We start from the raw sequence: 19,643 nt of genomic DNA on the forward strand, positions 1-19,643 counted from the left end.
GATCAGCTGGTCATGGTAGCAGTAAGCCTGGTACCTTTAAGGGCCTGTCCCACGAGCATGCGACTGCATGCGGCGAGCGCAACCTAACGTGGTCGCATGAGCCATACGGCCTCGCGGGGCCGGTCCCACTTCGATCGCCGGAGCTGTATGGAGTTGTGCGGGGCTGGTCCCGACATCGCGCGGGGCTCGGAAAAACTGACACTGTCAAAAAATCCCGCGCGGCAACGGCCTGTCGGCCCGCAGCCACATTGAGGCCGTACGCAGCATCTCGACGCCGTATGCAGCGACTTGACGCCGTATGCAGCGTCTTGATGTCGTACGCCTAGCACGTGACGTTGCGCGATGACGTCACCGCCCGGCGTGCCGTTGCATGATGACGTAACCGCCCGACGCCGTGCGACGTCCAAATTCAGTCGGCCCGCCTCCTGCCCAGCTGATTAGTTAGTATGATGTCGGGACCAGCCCCGCACAACTCCAGACGGCTCCACGGTTGGAAGTGGGACCGGCCCCGCGAGGCCGTACGCCTCAAGCCACCATGTTTGGTCTCGCTCGCCGCATGCAATCGCAGGCTGGTGGGACAGGCCTTTAGTCTCTGGTTTATGGAGGACAATGTCAGCTGGATTCCCCTCTCTTGGTAGTTCTCTTCTGCTAGAACTAGAAGTAGCCACAGTAAGTGAGGCCAGTTTAATAATAATAATAATAAATTTTATTTTTGGGCGCCTTTCAGAAATCTCAAGGACACCTTACAGAGATTAACAGGAATAATAAAACATATAATCAGAGTATAATAAATAATAAAGACATCACAGAAACACAAATTAAAAACAGAATTCAGTCCAAAAACAAAAAATCAAAAACACAATGTGAAGAGAGAGCAGCGGCAGCTAAAGCGCGCCAGCGTCCACTCTCCCTTCCGACAGCCATCTTGGACAAAGACTAACAGGATTACTTACAGACAAAAAAATCATCCCCCCACAATGGCTACCACTGTGGGGGAAGGCACAATGTCCAGTCCCCAACCCCAAGTTCACCCAAAGTCAGGCCTATTGAGACCACCGCAATTGCCTCTACGAAGGCCCGATGTTCCTGGCCGTTCTCACCGGGTGGTGTTGACCCGGCGTCGGGAGAGTCCTTTCAGCGGCTGGGCCACCTGGAACGGCCGCTTCCTGACTGGGGACCGCGGCTTCGGAAGCCTTGGGGCATCTAATCCATGGACTAAGCAACCTCACACTACCCGCCATCTATGCTCGCAGCTAAACAGAGGCAATTTGGAAAGAATGACATTCAAGAAATATGTTAACAAGAAGTGATTGTTTTAGTAGCGAGGTGGGGTTAACATGCCAGCATTCTGTGCAAGGTGTAGAAACAAGGAGCTGCAGATGCTTGTTTATGAAAAAAGACACAAAGTGCTGGAGTAACTCAGTAACTCAGATGATGGGTTTGGCATCATCTCTGGAGAACATGGATAGGTGACAACTCACTTCTGAAAAAATATCCCAACCCAAAACATCCCCTATCCATGTTCTCCAGGGATGTTGCCTGACCCGTTGAGTTACTCCAGCACTTTGTGTCTTTTTTTCTCAGCAAAGGCATTTTCGGTTTATTAAAAAACAGAATATGTTGGAAATTCTCAATCCCGAAGAAGTATCTCTGTTCTGAAATATTTATTGCTTCTCTTTCCACAGACGCAGCTTCACCTGCTGGGTGTTTCTAGCACTTTGTTCTATTTCGGATTTCTAACACCTGCAGTTTTTTAATTGTCAATCCATTATGTTAATTGCATTTGATGTGGTGGCAAGAGGTGGCATACATGAGGCAGCCCGCATGCATGAGGCTGCCAGCATGCATGAGACTGCCAGCATGCATGAGACTGCCAGCATGCATGAGGCTGTCAGCATGCATGAGGTTGTCAGCAGCATTCGGGTTTTTTTCACTACTCAAATTGATCACAATTCAGTTCAAAGACAGACACAGGATGCTGGTTTGAAACTGTTAAATATGATAGCTGATAATCAGAACAGCTTGATGTCTTCGTAACTGCCTCCTTACCTTTTTATATTTAGTCATGGTATCCTGTGGTGGTTGCTTAACACATAATTGATTTATAGTTTATAGTATATTCTGTTTTATGGTGATGATGTCTGACATTAGAGTTTAGCTTTAAAGCCAAATTCAGGGCGAGTTGACTGAGAAAGATTGGGAAATAGCATTAAAAGACATTGAAGCAGATAAGCAATGACAGATAGCTCTTAGGAAAATATAACTTTTTAATAGGGAATAAAAACTGCTCTGATAAAGTAGTAGAGCCACGAGTGAGCGTACAGAATACATTAGATTAATAGATGAAATTTACAATGTTGCTTAAGTAAACATGAGCATTTGTAAAGGAGGAAGAGGGCAGGAAGGGCAGAGTTCTTAGAAACTGATCTGCTCGTCTCCAAGATCATGGTTGTCTCCCACCTTAGCACCATTTTCCAGCACTATCCCCATATTTGTTCGTTCCCTTAATGCCCAGAAAGGTGTTTCTGTTTTGATGAACAAAACTATTCAGCTTCCATGTGGTGGAGAGTTCCAAATGTTCACCACTCTCTCGGTGCTAATACTTGCCCTGATCTCTCAGTCCGATACTGTTAACCCCTTATTCACAAACTGTACCCCCAGTCCTAGATTCCTCAAAGATTTTTGCTCCATTTCCTTGTCAAGCCCTTCAAGAAAATCAAGTACGTTTCACTGAGTTCTCTCATCCTTCTGAATTTTAAAGAATATTTATTCCCAGTTCCATTCAATCTTTCCTCATTCGTCAAACCTGTCATCCCTAGAAGCAGTTTAGTGAAACTTTGTTGTATTTCCTCTATGGAAGGTACATCTCTTCTGAGGAAAGGCTTTGGGATGGCACAGTGGTGTAGCGGTAGAATGGCTGCCTTACAGCACCAGAGACCTGGGCTCGATCCTGACTTGGGGTGATGCCTGTATGCTCTCCCTGTGACCGTGTGGGTTTCCTCCCACACTCCAAAGACATACAGGTTTGTAGGTTAATTGACTTCAGTAAAAATTGTAAATTGTCCCTAGTGCGTAGGATAGTGCTAGTGTATGGGGATCACTGGTTGGCGTGGACTTGGTGGGCCGAAGGGCCAGTTTCTGTGCTGCATCTCTAAACGAAACTAAATGAAACCAAAACTGTACGAAATATTCCAGGTGCAATTTCATCAAGCCTTATACAATTCGATTGAGACTTCCCTGTAAGCAAATCTGTGTTTGCTGTAATCCTGTAAGCAAAACTACACTGAGTTTTTCTCAGCCCATATTGTCTGTCTCCTGCGCCAACCCGTTCACTCCGATTCACTTTAACAGAGTGAAACTGTTCCCTGCAGGCAGCTGCAACATTAACTGCCTGAGACAGAAGATGGAGAAGAAACTGAAGTCTGCAATTAAAATTTTGAAGAAATCAATTAATCAGCAGCGATTTCACATTCACTTCTCTGGGACCGAGTATGAAGTGGCAAAGAAGGTGGCAAAGGTGCCTGAGAAACAGGAGGCATGCAACACAGGGCGGGAGTGGATAGACGGGAGATGTGGTAAGTGTGTATCACGAATAAGGTGGCGGCTAATCATTCAACTTGGTTTGCTTCACAAAGTTAGAAAATATCTTTGTCAATTATCTTCATACATTTCTGAACTAACATTAACCAAAATATCTACTTCACTGCAACATTGTTATTTTAAACAGCTATGATTTCTTTGGTTTCAGTTGATTCTATTTTAAATTAATGTATTGATATAGCTCTGTAAATTATTCTCCCTCCTTCAGTTCTAGAACCCCAACGAAGGTGAGAAGTAAGTTCCCAGCCCACTTCCCATGGATATGGGGAGAAAGCAGGAACAGGGTACTGATTCTGGATGATCAGCCATGATCATATTGAATGGTGGTGCTGGCTCGAAGGGTCGAATGGCCTACTCCTGCACCTATTTTCAATGTTTCTACGTTACTGGTTGTGACCTTTCAGCTCATCTGTAAATCGATACTGAGAACGCCAGCCAGCCATCACCCCACCTCTCTCGCTCTTTTTCTGCCCATGTCTCTTCCTCTGACTATTTCGTGTTCATTGTAATTATTGAAAAGCATTCGGTGCTTGCTGATCCACATTGTATTTCTCACAAATACAAGATTCACTTGTCTTTCGATTTGTCATCCATATAATTTTATAATGAGTGCATCAATTTAGAAAATAGGTGCAGGAGGAGGCCATTCGGCCTTTAGAGCCAGCATTTGAGAGCAAGTAACATATAACATTACACCGATGTGTAAAAGGCTGTTGCATTCATAATATTTGAGTGTTGTAACACTTTGTAATGTTCATTCCATGCCCTCATTTGTATACTTATCAGGTTTAAGATCCTGAATAGACCAATAATCATGTTTCCAACAGGTCTGCTACACTATAATAGAATGTTTATATTACAGTGTTTCATTCATTAGCTTGACAGCAGTAGCATATCTACTTATTCAAACAACCTTGAAATATAATCCTATTTAGCTTAACTATTATATTCTAAACAAACTGAATGGATTCCTTCTGCGTTGGAACTTGTATGATTCCATGCAATTTATTTTTGAACTACCCATTGCACTTGGAGGACCGTCGTAATACATTGAAAAACAGAAATATTAGCAAAGGTTTCTGCTGTTGCTGACTCTGAGTGGCATCATGCTGAAAGTGCATGTTTATGGGCAGAGGGAGAAGACAGATTTGTGCTCGATTCTCAGTGCTCCAGTAAAATGCCAACATTTACTTTCAAAGTTTGTAAGTAAATGACGACTCTTCAAAAAAGATGATGCAGGATAACTGATGCTCTGAGTGCCACAATCAAGCCATGTAGCCCAGTAGAAACAAGGAACTGCAGGCTGGTTTACACAAAAGGACACAAAGTGCTGGACAGGATAGGTGACGTTTCGGGTTAGCACCTTTTTTCAGAACCCAGTAGTTTAGTTTAGTTTAAAACTACAGTGTGGAAACAGGCCCTTCAGCCCTGCGAGTCCACACCTATTGACACTCAATATATGTAGTCCTACTTTTGCATCCTAATCTACAAACGCACATATCTTTGGAATGTGGGAGAAAACCAGAGCATCTAGAGGAAACCCACACAATCGCAGGGAGAAGGTGCAAATTCTACACAGAGCAGCACCTGATGTCAGGATCGACCCATCTGGTGCTGTGAGTCAGAAGCTCTACCAGATCAACATTTTTAGGAGATGAAAGATGGCATTTAAAAAAAAAATCTGCTTACAAAACACTTCTGAAACACAGGGAGCAAGAACCCTGATGGTGTGATTGCCCATTTCTGATTTGAACTCATTCACTAAATAAGGACGTAAACTATCTTGTGCATGTGCAGTGACTAGTGGGGTGCCACAAGGTCTTCATTGCAGAGAGCACACTGCAGTTCCTGCACTTAGCATCTACAGATAGTATGATAGAATAAATATATCATATAATATATATTAATTTATATTAATAAATATAAATATAATTAATAATATAAATTATGAGGTAGAATTATCTATAAATACAAGCAAAACTATATCAGATTAAACAAAACTAATTATACCTGGTAAAATGAGATTTTGTATTTTATGAATGGAACTCAAAATCTAATGTCAAACATACAAATACAAATTAGTTACCCAATTTGAACACATTCACATCCTGATTAAAGACATTTAAGTATTGAACAGTCACAAAGCATTTCATTTTCTTATTAGTTTATAGATGTTTCCACCAGAAAAGAGATAGTTAAAATATTTTGCCCATTACAGGAAGTGAAATGAATTTTGATGAATATGCGGTTTTGTGATTCCTCACCAGCAATTTTATTTCTCAGTCAGCTGCTCGTCAGGATCCTTCTATCATGGCCAACAAGAGAAGTGTATTCTGTGTCCTGCTGGCACCTACCAGGAGAAGGATGGACAGTTGTCATGCGATCTCTGTCCAGGAACTGAAGGACAGGGTCCAACTGGGGCACGTAACATAAGTGTCTGCACAGGTAAATTAGCTTTGTATTTATTAGACATTATATATTAATTTATATTAATAAATAAGTAAAATTATATTATAAATTATATTTATATGTATTAATATATAATTTCAAATATTATAGTCATATAATGATATAACTATTCATGTATATAATTATATAATTATGATATAATAATAATATTAACATAATCATATTATGTTTACATTTTAATTTATATTTATATTGCAAATATAATTTATATTATTAATTATATTTATTAATATAAATTAATATATATTATATGATATATTTATTCTATCATTCTGTAGATGTCAGTATGTTTGATGTAGGGGACAGTGACTGTTTGATGGAGGGGACATAAGGTTTATTTATGTTACATGCCTGGTGTGTGGGAAGGGGTGGAATGTGCTCACATATACAGATGTATTTGGGTGTGTATTTCATCCGTGTTTAGATGCAGGGTATCCATCCAAACAATCCGAGGACCATGTGTGTTTATCGTAATGAAATTATACTTTCCCAGGTCAGGTGAATGCAACACAAGACAACACAATGCCCCACAAATGCAACACAAGACATCACTATATTCTTCCTGCATATTGGTCTTTTTTATATAAGGGCACAGAGCTCTTTCTCTTTAGCATCTTGCATTCCAATGAACTTAAGTAATTTACAGATGCAGATTGCAGAGGTAAATGAATAGATAACTTAATATTTGAAATTTGCATTTAAAAGATAGAATTTTATAGTAAAGGCTTGATTAAACCCACAAATTCAGCGGCTTGAAAGGTATGATCCAGCACACCCTATTCAATAACAACTGAAGTGTGAAAAGATCTCACTTTGGATCAGAATTCCTCAACGATACTTTCTTTGCCCAAAATAATCAATGGTGCACTAAATGTGGATCTGCCTGAAAGTCATGCAATGAAGTTTCCCAACTTCTGATCTATGGCTATGGATGTTGGTGTTTTGGACAATTACTATCATCAATTAAAGTTATATTTTAATTAATGAGTTTAACTGGTCACCTCAAAAGTAACCAATACATCTGGCTGAAATGAATTCAATCATAGACCTGAAAAGATATTCCATGACATCCCAAATTTGGTTTACAAACAATGTGATTCTCAAGCGGAAGAGTGCTGTAGTGATCCCACTACTCTGGCAAACTCAGCTCAAAGTGCCAGTAGATCACATGCCGAGACTAAATCTTTCTCGAAGATATGCAGTTGTGCAAGTTGAAAGAGCGGTTGACAATGCCACTAAACGGCCTGTCCCACTTTCACGACCTAATTCACGGCCTTTTTTACTCGTGAACATTTTTCATCATGCTAGAAAAAACGCCCAGACCTACTTGATGCCACGAGTACCTACGACTAGCATCACGGCCTGCTACGACCTACCTACGACCTACCTACGACCTTGTGACGACCATGCTGCGAGCATGAGTCAAGGGCAAACTCGGGCAAAGAGGTCGTGAATTAGGTCGTGAAAGTGGGACAGGCCCTTAAGGCTTCTGCTGAGAGATCTGGTTTGCTTTCTATTAAAGTGGTTTTAGCTGAATCAACCAGATTCTGGTGGCAATATAACTCTGAGGGAATTGTGTTTCTTTTAAGCAATACTAGTCAGTTTACTAAAAGCCACTGTTGCCATTGTTAATCTAGGTCAGTGCAGCCCAGGACATTATTCAGCAGATGGGTTTCAACCATGTCAGTTGTGCAGTCGAGGCACATACCAGCCTGAATCAGGCCGCACACTCTGTTTCCAGTGTGGAGGAGGATTGATGACAAAGCACGAAGGAGCTTCATCTTTCCAGGATTGTGATACTAAAGGTGAGTGACAAGAGCAGTTGATAACTGATAACTATTAAAGTATATAGAGCTTATTAAAATAAATAAGAGTGCATTTCATTGGTTAATATATATTATAGACAGAATCTGAATGGAAACCTTTGCATTCTTGAACAGTAAAGCAATCCTGACCAAGCCCAAAGTCCTTTTATGGTCTCATAAAATTTTATTTGAAATTTTTACTCCAAATGATTAATGGATTAAATGTTATAAGAATTGTACAGCATGGAAACAGAGCATAAAGCCCATCCTGCCCACACCAACCATCAAGCACCCAACTACTGACCAGACCACACTCTGTGCCATTAACTCCATCTGCACTTCATGCTGCCTCGGGAAAGCAACCAACATAATCTAAGGTACACAAAATTGCTGGGGAAACTCAGCGGGTGCAGCAGCATCTATGGAGCGAAGGAAATAGGCGACGTTTCGGGTTGTACCTTCGATATTCCAGCATCTGCAGTTCCCTTTTGAACATAATCTAAGACTTGTCCCACCCCAGTCATCCCTTACCGCTCCCATCGAACGCCAGGTACAGAAGTATGAAAGTGAGCAGCACCAGATTTTCCCCCTCTGTTATCAGGCTTCTGAATAGTCTTCCATAAGCGAGGGTACGATCCGATTCACCTCTTCTCTCCTAATGCGGACATTGGACTTTCTTTTTGGAAATGATGCACTACAATGCTGAGAAGTATATTCTGCAATCCGTAACATCCCCTTTCTTTCTACCTATTGTACTTGAGTTTGACGTGATTGAAAAATTATCTGATCTGATTGTATAGTATAAAATACAAAATTTTCACAACAGGTAAGCATAATAAACCTATACAATAATTGTAGTTTTTTGCTCACTCCACATCAGCAACACTCTTTCATGAATCTCCTGCCATTCACCTGCACCAGGGGGATTTTCTTGCGCCCATTAAGCTATGTTGATGCAAATGTTGTCATGTTGTGAAGACCATGTCCATGATTGTGATGTTGTTTTTGAATTCTCAGTTCAATGCTCTCCCGGCCATTATTACAACACAAGTGTTCACCGGTGCATACGTTGTGCCTTGGGTACCTACCAACCAGAGTTCCGACAGAATTACTGCATTGCATGTCCCGGAAACACCACGTCTGACTTTGATGGATCAACAACAGTCAGACAATGCAAAAGTAAGATTCTCCACATGATAGTACTTTACTCTCTAACAACATAGGATTACGTAAAGACAACAGTAGGTTCAAGAACCATCTTTATGTTTGCTCTTGTTTTGGCAGCCTCCTAAACATCAGTACAACTGTTATCTGGATTGGAATGTGGGCAGAGCATTTCTGGCAGCACTTTTAAAGAACAACTGATTAGGTCACAAAAATAGGGCAAAAGCCCAAACTTATTCCAGGTCAAAACTGAATTTTTTTAGATTTATTTGCACTCTGAATTATTCAGTATTTCTAAGAGTCCACTTGTTTGAGAAAATCATCCATAAGGCAATAAATTTTCAATTCTTTAAAATGCCAAACCGAATATCAGTTTTTAGGCAGTTACTGCAAAGTACTTTTGACAAACTTCTATTGACAAGCAGTGAATAAGCAATCAACTAATAAAAGTTGTAAAGTATGTATACTCAGTGGGTTCCTGATTAGTTTAGTTTAGAGATACAGCGCGGAAACATACTCTTCGGTCCACTGGATCCGTGCCGACCAGCGATCCCTGCACATTAACACTATCGTACACACACTAGGGACAATTAAAAAAAAACATTTACCAAGCCAATAAACCTACAAACCTGTACATCTTTGGAGTGTGGGATGAAATCAGGTCACGGGTAGAACGTACAAACTCCATACAGACAGCACCCGTAGTCAGGATCGAACTCGGGTCTCCGGCACCCCAAGTGCTATAAGACAAGCAACGCTACCGCTGCGCCACCGTGCCGCCCCTGAAATACAAGTGGGATCGTACTGATCTGAAATGAAGCCCATTGTAGGATGTAGAAAATTGTGCATGCATCGTGAATAACTCAAAAAATGTGTGAGGATCGACATATTGTCCATGGAGCTTTCAACAAAACATTGTTGCAAGCCAGAGAGCAGTTAGTTGCTTAAAGGGCCTGTCCCACTTAGGCAATTTATTCGGCGACTTGCCGGCATACATCATAGTCGCAGCAGGTTGCCGAAAATGTTCAAAATGTTGAATATCCTACGGTGACCAGAAAAAGGTACGACTCTTTGGGCGACTACTCACGACCAAACAGGCGTCACCCCGTGACATGTCCTCTATCATATTTTGTGATGTATATGACACAAATACATTGCTTCTCGTCTCCTAAAATGGGTGCCAGTACTAAAAGGTAGTCCTCTCATTTTTCACCATAAAGGATTCTAGACCTAAAAACTGTTTTGTATTCTGAACTTGTCGGAAGTTGTAAACGGGATGTGTGGCCAGCAGCTGGCCTCACTGGGTGTGAGAGTGAGTTTGCTTAGCACTCCCGGTTCTCCTTGGCTCCATCCAGCCTCCAGTTGGTGTGGCTTAGTTGGAACGGAGGAAGTAGGGAGAGATGCATGTTCCTCTCCAGCTGGAAATGCCTGCAGCCCCGTAACTGCGGGCAAATCCATCTCTTTGGTCTCCCACATGATGATTATGAACAAAAAACAGTGTCCAGGAGCAAATTATATTTACATGGTATGTACAGGGTGAACATAGGTCTGGCATTTATAACCTCAGGAGCACCTGTAATCAGGCTTCTTCACAGTCTTCCTTTGCAATTCCTTTGGTCACTAGCTTTGTTGCTACTTTATACAGCATTAATTGGCAGTCAATGCACAGCATCTGCAACGCAGTTGCAACCGTGAAGTTGCAACCACAAGAGCAATTAGTCACAAGACCCAATCCATAAATGGGTGGGGGGGGGGGGGGTACATAAAAATAAATAAACATTGATACTGATACATTGTAATCACAACAATTCTAACGTCTTTTCTATTATCAAAGAGCAGGTACATATGACATAGATATGATTAGAAGAGTATTGAAGTAATGTTCAGTGGGTTTGTGCACAAGCAACTGAGTCGTATACTGAAGTGGGTTTCATGTTTGATCTTTAGTCAATTGCCAGGTTAGCTGGCATTATGTAGATAGCCACTTCTAGTTGTCTTTGCATTTCCAAGTTATAGGGATGAAAATTCATCATAGTTTGGTATCTGAACTGCACTGCCTTTGACTGCAACTATCCCCAATGCCCAGCTAGACTTGGAGTTGTCAAGAGATACAGCATGGAAAAGGGCCTTTCGGCCCACTGAATCCTTTCCGACCATCAACCACCCATTTACACAAATTCTGTAATAATCTTATGTTTTGATACCTGAACTGAGGGAGACTGGCAGGAAAGGAAAGTGTGAATAAGTATAAAGCTGTTGTTTTTATATTAGTACAGTTTCAGTGTACATTTTGAAACGTTAAAGATTGCTGGCCTAAGGAGATTGACATTATCTAGTCTGGCAAACACACAATTTTGTGTGTTTCTTCCTTATGCCAAGATAATTTACTTGTTGCTTATTAGAATCAAGGACATCTACAAATCACTTACCTGACCCGTGTGCTTCTTTCCTACAGATCGACAGTGTGGTGGTGAACTTGGGGAATACACAGGCTATATTGAATCTCCCAACTATCCCGGGAACTACCCAGCAAATGTAGAATGCACCTGGAACATTAACCCACCTCCCAAAAGAAAAATTCTGATTGTGGTCCCTGAAATATTCTTACCCATTGAGGATGACTGTGGGGATGTTTTGGTCATGAGAAAAAACTGTGAGTTTTCCAAATGCTTTACACTGGATGCATCCACCCTTCCTCAAATCCCACCAAACCTAAACTCTGGGCAGCTTTAAAATGTCTATAATGCATCTTTTTGACAAAGCTTTTGTACACCTTTCTGAGTTGTTCACTTTTCATTGCTTACTGTCAGATCCCATACCATTATAAATTTACTCTTCCTACAGGCCAAGGTGTCCAAGGTAATGTTTCTGAATGCATGAAGTGAGATTTGCATTTAATTTGGGAACTGGGACACAACATTTGGCAAAATGCTAACTGGCCTGAGTTATCCTTCATTTTGGCTTCAAAGTTTTGCAGGTTTCTTTCCCTTCTCCATTTCTGTTTAAATTTGACTTTATAATCATCGCCATTTTAAGGATCTTACTCATTTGCCTCTCTTCACATGGTAGTAACAAGGAACGGCAGTTTCTGGTTTACCAAAGAAAGATGCAAAGTGTTGGAGTAACACAGTGGATCAGGCAGCACCTCTGGAGAACATCTTTTGTAAACACGTTAAAAATTGTTTACATTTTTTTAAATGTTAAACACCTATCCATGTTCTCCAGAGATGCTGCCTGATCTGCTGGTTCTCCAGAGATGCTGCCTGATCTGCTGAGTTATTCCAGCATTTTGTGTCTAACCTTGGCAGTCAGTTTACCTGATTTATTTAATGGGTCACTAATCAAATCTGAACCTTTTCTCTCTTAATACTCTTATGTGTCCTTTCAGCATGAGTCATTGTATGTAAATCATTATTGATTTTTTTCCCCCTAACACAAGGGACGTCAGTTCAACCTTTGCATCTATTTTCTATTTTGCTGTATGATACCAATCAACTAATTCGACAGTCCTATACCAGAACGCTCTTGATCTTTAGAATTTAGCTGGTTGCACTGTGTGTGTGTGTGTGTGTGTGTGTGTGTGCGTGCGTGCGTGAGTGTGTGTGTGTGCTTGTGTGTGGTGTGTCTGAAGGTGCTGTGATCATTTGCAGAAAGTAACTGCCTGAACCAAAGCCAGAAACATGGGAACAGTAAGAGCATAATTTTGAAAATGGCACGTTATATTTTGGATTTCATAAAATTTCATTAAATTGCTTTCAATTAAAAAGGTTTTTCTGAATTCCTCAATTTTTTGTGTTCTGAAATTGTATTAATAGCCTCACCTACATCAATCACAACATATGAGACTTGCCAAACCTATGAACGGCCAATAGCTTTCACCGCCCGCTCCCGCAAGCTGTGGATCAATTTCAAAACTAATGAAGCAAACAGTGCCAAAGGGTTCCAGATACCTTACGTTACTTATGATGGTGAGTGAACGTTGTGAGATATTATGAATTGCTGCCAGCATTGATGTTGTATACATAACCAAAAAAAACATATTTACAGTATTTTTTTCCTTGACTATGATGCTCCACAAAAAACAAACCTCCTCTGTGAACCGTCACCGTTTCAGATGTCAGTTTCAGATGTTCCTTGGAAAAGTGTTCTGTATATCTGATGAGTCAGAAACACTGTTATTCAAGAAAGATGAAGTGAAAAATTAGGGACTTGTTATCTGGTTAAGATAACATCTATGTAAGGAACTTAGTTAGAATGTATTGGTAAGAACTTGGAACAGAGGGTTGGAAAATTATTACGATAATGCAGAATGCTTTTTGAAGGAGATATCGTGTTTGATAAATTTTACACCCCCCCCCCCCCCCTCTAAATATAATCAAATAGATTGATTTAAATGAATGTGTTAAGTTTGGATCTATAAGTGGATCTCAGTAGTGTACCAAATAAGAGACATTCCTTTCATTTCATTCTATTGATATGCCATCAATGAACGTTTTTTATAGGGTGTACTGTGAATCAGACACAATGCAGCAATTCTTCAGTGGCACCCATACTAATACTACCTTGAAGATCAAGGGCAACCACCATATGGGACAACATCTATCTGTATTGCTCTCCATATCGTAAAGCACAATCTATTGAGTCCACTTACCAATGTCCAAATTCACGGTTGATATTATTACCAGGATTACTAGTCAGAAGCACAACATTGCACTCTTGCTCTGGCCCCACATATCACCTTCACTTGCCATTGTTGTACGGTATAATCTTCAATTTCTATATTAATGACTATGATATAGTTGGGATCAAGGAGACATGGCTCCAGGGTGACCAAGGCTGGGAGCTGAACATCCAGGGATATTCAATATTCAGGAGGGATAGACAGAAAGGGAAAGGAGGTGGGTAGCGTTGCTGGTTAGAGAACAGATTAACACAATAGAAAGGAAGGACATTAGCTTGGAGGATGTGGAATCGATATGGGTACAGCTGCGAAACACTAAGGGGCAGAAAACACTAGTGGGAGTTGTGTACAGGCCACCTAACAGTAGTAGTGGAGTTGGGGATGGCATCAAACAGGAAATTAGAAATGCGTGCAACAAAGGTAAAACAGTTATAATGGGTGACTTCAATCTACATATAGATTGGGTGAATCAAATTGGCAAGGGTGGGGAGGAAGAGGATTTCTTGGAATGTATGCGGGATAGTTTTCTAAACCAACATGTAGAGGAACCAACGAGAGAGCAGGCTATTCTAGATTGGGTATTGAGTAATGAGGAAGGGTTAGTTAGCAGTCTTGTTGTACGTGGCCCCTTGGGCAAGAGTGACCATAATATGGTTGAGTTCTTCATTAGGATGGAGAGTGACATTGTTAATTCAGAAACAAGGGTCCTGAACTTAAAGAAAGGTAACTTTGAAGGTATGAGATGTGAATTGGCCAAGATAGACTGGCAATTGATTCTTAATGGGTTGCCGGTGGATATGCAATGGAAGGCATTTAAAGACTGCATGGATGAACTACAACAATTGTTCATCCCAGTTTGGCAAAAAAATAAATCGGGGAAGGTAGTGTATCCGTGGATAACAAGGGAAATCAGGGATAGTATCAAAACAAAAGATGAAGTGTACAAATTAGCCAGAAAAAGCAGCCTACCAGAGGACTGGGAGAAATTCAGAGTCCAGCAGAGGAGGACAAAGGGCTTAATTAGGAAAGGGAAAATAGATTATGAAAGAAAACTGGCAGGGGACATAAAAACTGACTGCAAAAGCTTTTATAGATATGTGAAGAGAAAAAGATTAGTTAAAGCAAATGTAGGTCCCTTGCAGTCAGAAACAGGTGAATTGATCATGGGGAACAAGGACATGGCAGACCAATTTAATAACTACTTTGGTTCTGTCTTCACTAAGGAAGACATAAATAATCTGCCGGAAATAGCAGGTGACCGGGGGTCAAATGAGATGGAGGAACTGAGTGAAATCCAGGTTAGCCGGGAAGTGGTGTTAGTTAAATTGAATGGATTAAAGGCCGATAAATCCCCAGGGCCAGATAGGCTGCATCCCAGAGTACTTAAGGAAGTAGCCCCAGAAATAGTGGATGCATTAGTGATAATTTTTCAAAACTCTTTAGATTCTGGAGCAGTTCCTGAGGATTGGAGGGTAGCTAATGTAACCCCACTTTTTAAAAAGGGAGGGAGAGAGAAAACGGGGAATTACAGACCAGTTAGTCTAACGTCGGTAGTGGGGAAACTGCTAGAATCAGTTATTAAAGATGGGATAGCAGCACATTTGGAAAGTGGTGAAATCATTGGACAAAGTCAGCATGGATTTATGAAAGGTAAATCATGTCTGACGAATCTTATAGAATTTTTCGAGGATGTAACTAGTAGAGTGGATAAGGGAGAACCAGTGGATGTGTTATATCTGGACTTTCAGAAGGCTTTCGACAAGGTCCCACATAAGAGATTAGTATACAAACTTAAAGCACACGGTATTGGGGGTTCAGTATTGATGTGGATAGAGAACTGGCTGGCAGACAGGAAGCAAAGAGTAGGAGTAAACGGGTCCTTTTCACAATGGCAGGCAGTGACTAGTGGGGTACCACAAGGCTCAGTGCTGGGACCCCAGCTATTTACGATATATATTAATGATTTGGATGAGGGAATTGAATGCAACATCTCCAAATTTGCGGATGACACGAAGCTGGGGGGCAGTGTTAGCTGTGTGGAGGATGCTAGGAGGCTGCAAGGTGACTTGGATAGGCTGGGTGAGTGGGCAAATGCATGGCAGATGCAGTATAATGTGGATAAATGTGAGGTTATCCACTTTGGTGGCAAAAACAGGAAAGTAGACTATTATCTGAATGGTGACCAATTAGGGAAGGGGGAGATGCAGCGAGACCTGGGTGTCATGGTACACCATTCATTAAAAGTAGGCATGCAGGTGCAGCAGGCAGTGAAGAAGGCGAATGGTATGTTAGCATTCATAGCAAAAGGATTTGAGTATAGGAGCAGGGAGGTTCCATTGCAGTTGTACAGGGTCTTGGTGAGACCACACCTGGAGTATTGCGTACAGTTTTGGTCTCCTAATCTGAGGAAGGACATTCTTGCCATAGAGGGAGTACAGAGAAGGTTCACCAGACTGATTCCTGGGATGTCAGGACTATCATATGAAGAAAGACTGGATAGACTCGGTTTGTACTCGCTAGAATTTAGAAGATTGAGGGGGGATCTTATAGAAACTTACAAAATTCTTAAGGGGTTAGACAGGCTAGATGCAGGAAGATTGTTCCCGATGTTGAGGAAGTCCAGAACAAGGGGTCACAGTTTAAGGATAAGGGGGAAATCTTTTAGGACCGAGATGAGGAAAATATTTTTCACACAGAGAGTGGTGAATCTCTGGAATTCTCTGCCACAGAAGGTAGTTGAAGCCAGTTCATTGGCTATATTTAAGAGGGAGTTAGATGTGGCCATTGTGGCTAAAGGGATCAGGGGGTATGGAGAGAAGGCAGGTACAGGATACTGAGTTGGATGATCACCCATGATCATATTAAATGGCGGTGCAGGCTCGAAGGGCCGAATGGCCTACTCCTGCACCTATTTTCTATGTTTCTATACTCAGCTTACAATGTGAGTACCTTTGACCACACAAACAGCAATGTCTTTTTTTAAATGGCACAATTCGGCATGGGCATTAAATGCTGGCCTTGCCAGGCAGTACACAAATCCCAAGAATGAAAATTACTGTTCACATATTTACATGAATTTACAGTGGTTCATAACAACAGAAAGTAGGGAAAATATATGATTTTCACAAAGGCAGATATAACCAATGTTGAACCCTCAATTATTTACTGTCAAGATCAACAAAGGAACATTTTGAGACAGAGTTGGATGGGAAAGTAAGGTATTAGGAGGATAGAAAAATACTCCAGACTTAGGTGGAGAGTCTAAGTAAATGGCCATGAATTTGCAGATTTAGCATACTGTGGTTAAGTGTGAAATTGTCAGCAGGAGTATGTATTATGTTCAGGTAGATGTAAGAGTTGGTCTTGGCATCGTGTTCAGCACAAACATTCTGGGCTGAAGCGCCTGTTCCTGTGCTGCACTGTTTTATGTTCTATATTTATGCTCTGGTGTTTAGAGGATTGACTTGTTATCTCACTGGCATATATAATTCTTAAAGGAAACTTGATAAATGATAAGAGACTGTTTCCCTTGGCGTGAGAGGGTTGAACGAGAAGTTGCAGTATCAGGTTAAGATTACCAATTTAGTGTAAAAGACAAGAAAATGTTTCCTCATTCAGATGATTATGCATGTTTGGAATTCAATTTACTGTGGACTCCAGATATTCGGTGGATGTGTATGTTAATCAGGACTCAGGGAATTTAGGATTGTCGGGATATAGTGAGATGTTGGAGTTTATGTTCAGTCATGATGTCACCAAGTGGGTTACTCTTTATTTCTTGTCCCAGAATTTAAGGTGATCAATGAGGAAAATCTTAAGAGTAAAGTCTAGAGCACACACTGGTGAAGTTAAATCTGGAGTCTAAGCATTCATCTGAACCATAGGGACTTGCTAAAAGGTCACCGCATGGCACACCAATAATAGGTTTGGTCTTCAACCAACTGTTTGGCTGTTGCAAACTTTCCTTCACCCCTATGAGGCAGTGGATGGTACCCAAGAGACATGAATGCAGACTTTGGAGCAAAGGTCAGAGCAAAGTGGAGCTGCTTGGAAAAAAAAGACACATGTGCTAAGTAACTCAATGAGTCAGGCAGCAGCTCTGGAAAGGGTGGATAGGTGACGTTTCGGGTCAGTACACTTCTTCAGAATTGAAATCGTGGAGGATCGGGGCGCGGGAGGGGAGGGGTCATATGTAGTGTAACCGGAGATCGAAACCACACAAGGATGTTTTTAAGGCAGAGATTCTTGATTGGTAAGGGTTTCAGGGGTTATTGGGCGGAGGGAGGAGAATGGGGTTGTGAGGGAAAAATAGATAAGCCATGATTGAATGGCAGAGTAGACTTGATGAGCCAAATGGCTTAATCCCGCCTCTAGAATTTATGAATCACTGCTCAACAACCTCTTTGCCTCACGAACACTAACATATTTTTGTGGATTATTATATCTTCAGAAAATTTGTTGAAAATTACATATCATTTAAGAAAATAAACAGTATTTTGTTATGTCGAAGATTTGTAAAATATATTTAAGATTTTTCATGACTCGCATTGGAGTGACATGCAGTGACCCATCTGTTATAACGCCCTATCAAACCCAATACTTACTCAGCTCACTTTACAAACATTAAAAAGTGTGAAAATTAGGTTTTTCTTTCTGGTTTAACACTGGCAAAATTACCAAGGTAATATGGGCAAGTTGGGCGGTGTGGGCAAATTGGGCCGAAGGGCCTGTTTCCACACTGTATCACTCTATCACTCTATGATTGCTAAGCCTGTTTGAATCACATCACTGAAAGCAAATGTCAGCAACAATCGGTAACTGCAAAGATGAATCGATACCATAGTGTTTGCTTGCTTTTTGCTGGTAGTTCACTGCAGGTAGTTCATCGCTTCACTGCAGATCTCAAAATTTAATTCAGTTTATTTTCTTAAAGGAAGATCCCTTGGGAGAGATCCTGGTAACAGCAACAGAGGCCATAATAAAAGAAAGGAGAAATAGGAAATACAAAAAAAAAATATTAATTAAGGTTACTGTGTATTGTAGTTATAAATGTCATTATTTTCATCAGCTGCATGGAATCTGGGGCAGTAATTTGTCTTGCCCACTGACATTGATCCAGATACAAACAAAGGATCAAGGACATTTATTGTCACATACACCATTTCTGGTGCAGTGAAATTTGAGTTGCCATTTGCAGCACATCAATAAAAAATAAAACACAACATTAAAGAATTTAACATAAAACTAAAAACATCCCCCCACAATGGTTCCCACTGTGAGGGAAGTCAGCAAAGTCAGTCCTCTCCCTCTATGTTCACCCCGTGCAAAGACAGCAAAACCCCCAACAAACTGGCAGCTGATTGTTCGGATATCCAGATTGTTCCGATTTTTGCTCAGTCTACAGTCACAGCATTCGGCTCAGTCTACAGTGTGAGCCAGGAATCCAGACTGTGAATGGGATGTTCATTCATAGACAGACTTCCAGGGTACAGCCAGAGTTAAGGGCCTGACCCACTTACGCGACCTTGGCTCGCAAATTACGCGACCTCGTGGTCGCTTGAGGCGTACGGGCACCGTATGGCCACGGGGGGCCGGTCCCACTTAGAAGCGCGGAGGGGTATGGAGTTGAGCGGGGCTGGTCCTGACATCACGCGGGGCTCCAAAATTCCTGCAGTGACCGAAAGCTTCGCATCCCCAACGGCCTGTCGGCCCGCGTACGCATGCAGGCGCATTGCAGTGTTACGCAACATCTTGACGTCGTACACAACGTCTTAACGGCGTACGCAGCGTCTTGACGGCGTACACCTAGTGCGTGATGACATCACCGCCCGGCGTGGCGTTGCATGATGACGTCACCGCCCGACACCGTGCGACGCCCAAATTCAGTAGGCCCGCCTGCTGCCCAGCTGATTTGTAAGCATGAC

General features: G+C 41.5%; 1 protein-coding gene across 3 annotated transcripts in view; it reads left to right on the plus strand.

The window, feature by feature from the left end:
* The window catches only part of scube3 (signal peptide, CUB domain and EGF like domain containing 3), a 261,920-nt gene that overhangs the window by 238,177 nt on the left and 4,100 nt on the right, over positions 1-19,643 (plus strand). For all 3 annotated transcript variants that reach the window (XM_033042397.1, XM_033042398.1, XM_033042399.1), the window contains 6 exons: positions 3,372-3,575; positions 5,884-6,045; positions 7,707-7,874; positions 8,892-9,053; positions 11,494-11,691; positions 12,854-13,006. In XM_033042397.1, coding sequence (XP_032898288.1) covers positions 3,372-3,575; positions 5,884-6,045; positions 7,707-7,874; positions 8,892-9,053; positions 11,494-11,691; positions 12,854-13,006 — 1,047 coding nt within the window. The remainder of the gene's footprint in view (positions 1-3,371; positions 3,576-5,883; positions 6,046-7,706; positions 7,875-8,891; positions 9,054-11,493; positions 11,692-12,853; positions 13,007-19,643) is intronic.

The sequence above is a fragment of the Amblyraja radiata genome, chromosome 24 (genome assembly GCF_010909765.2).
Source record: "Amblyraja radiata isolate CabotCenter1 chromosome 24, sAmbRad1.1.pri, whole genome shotgun sequence".
NCBI lineage: Eukaryota > Metazoa > Chordata > Chondrichthyes > Rajiformes > Rajidae > Amblyraja > Amblyraja radiata.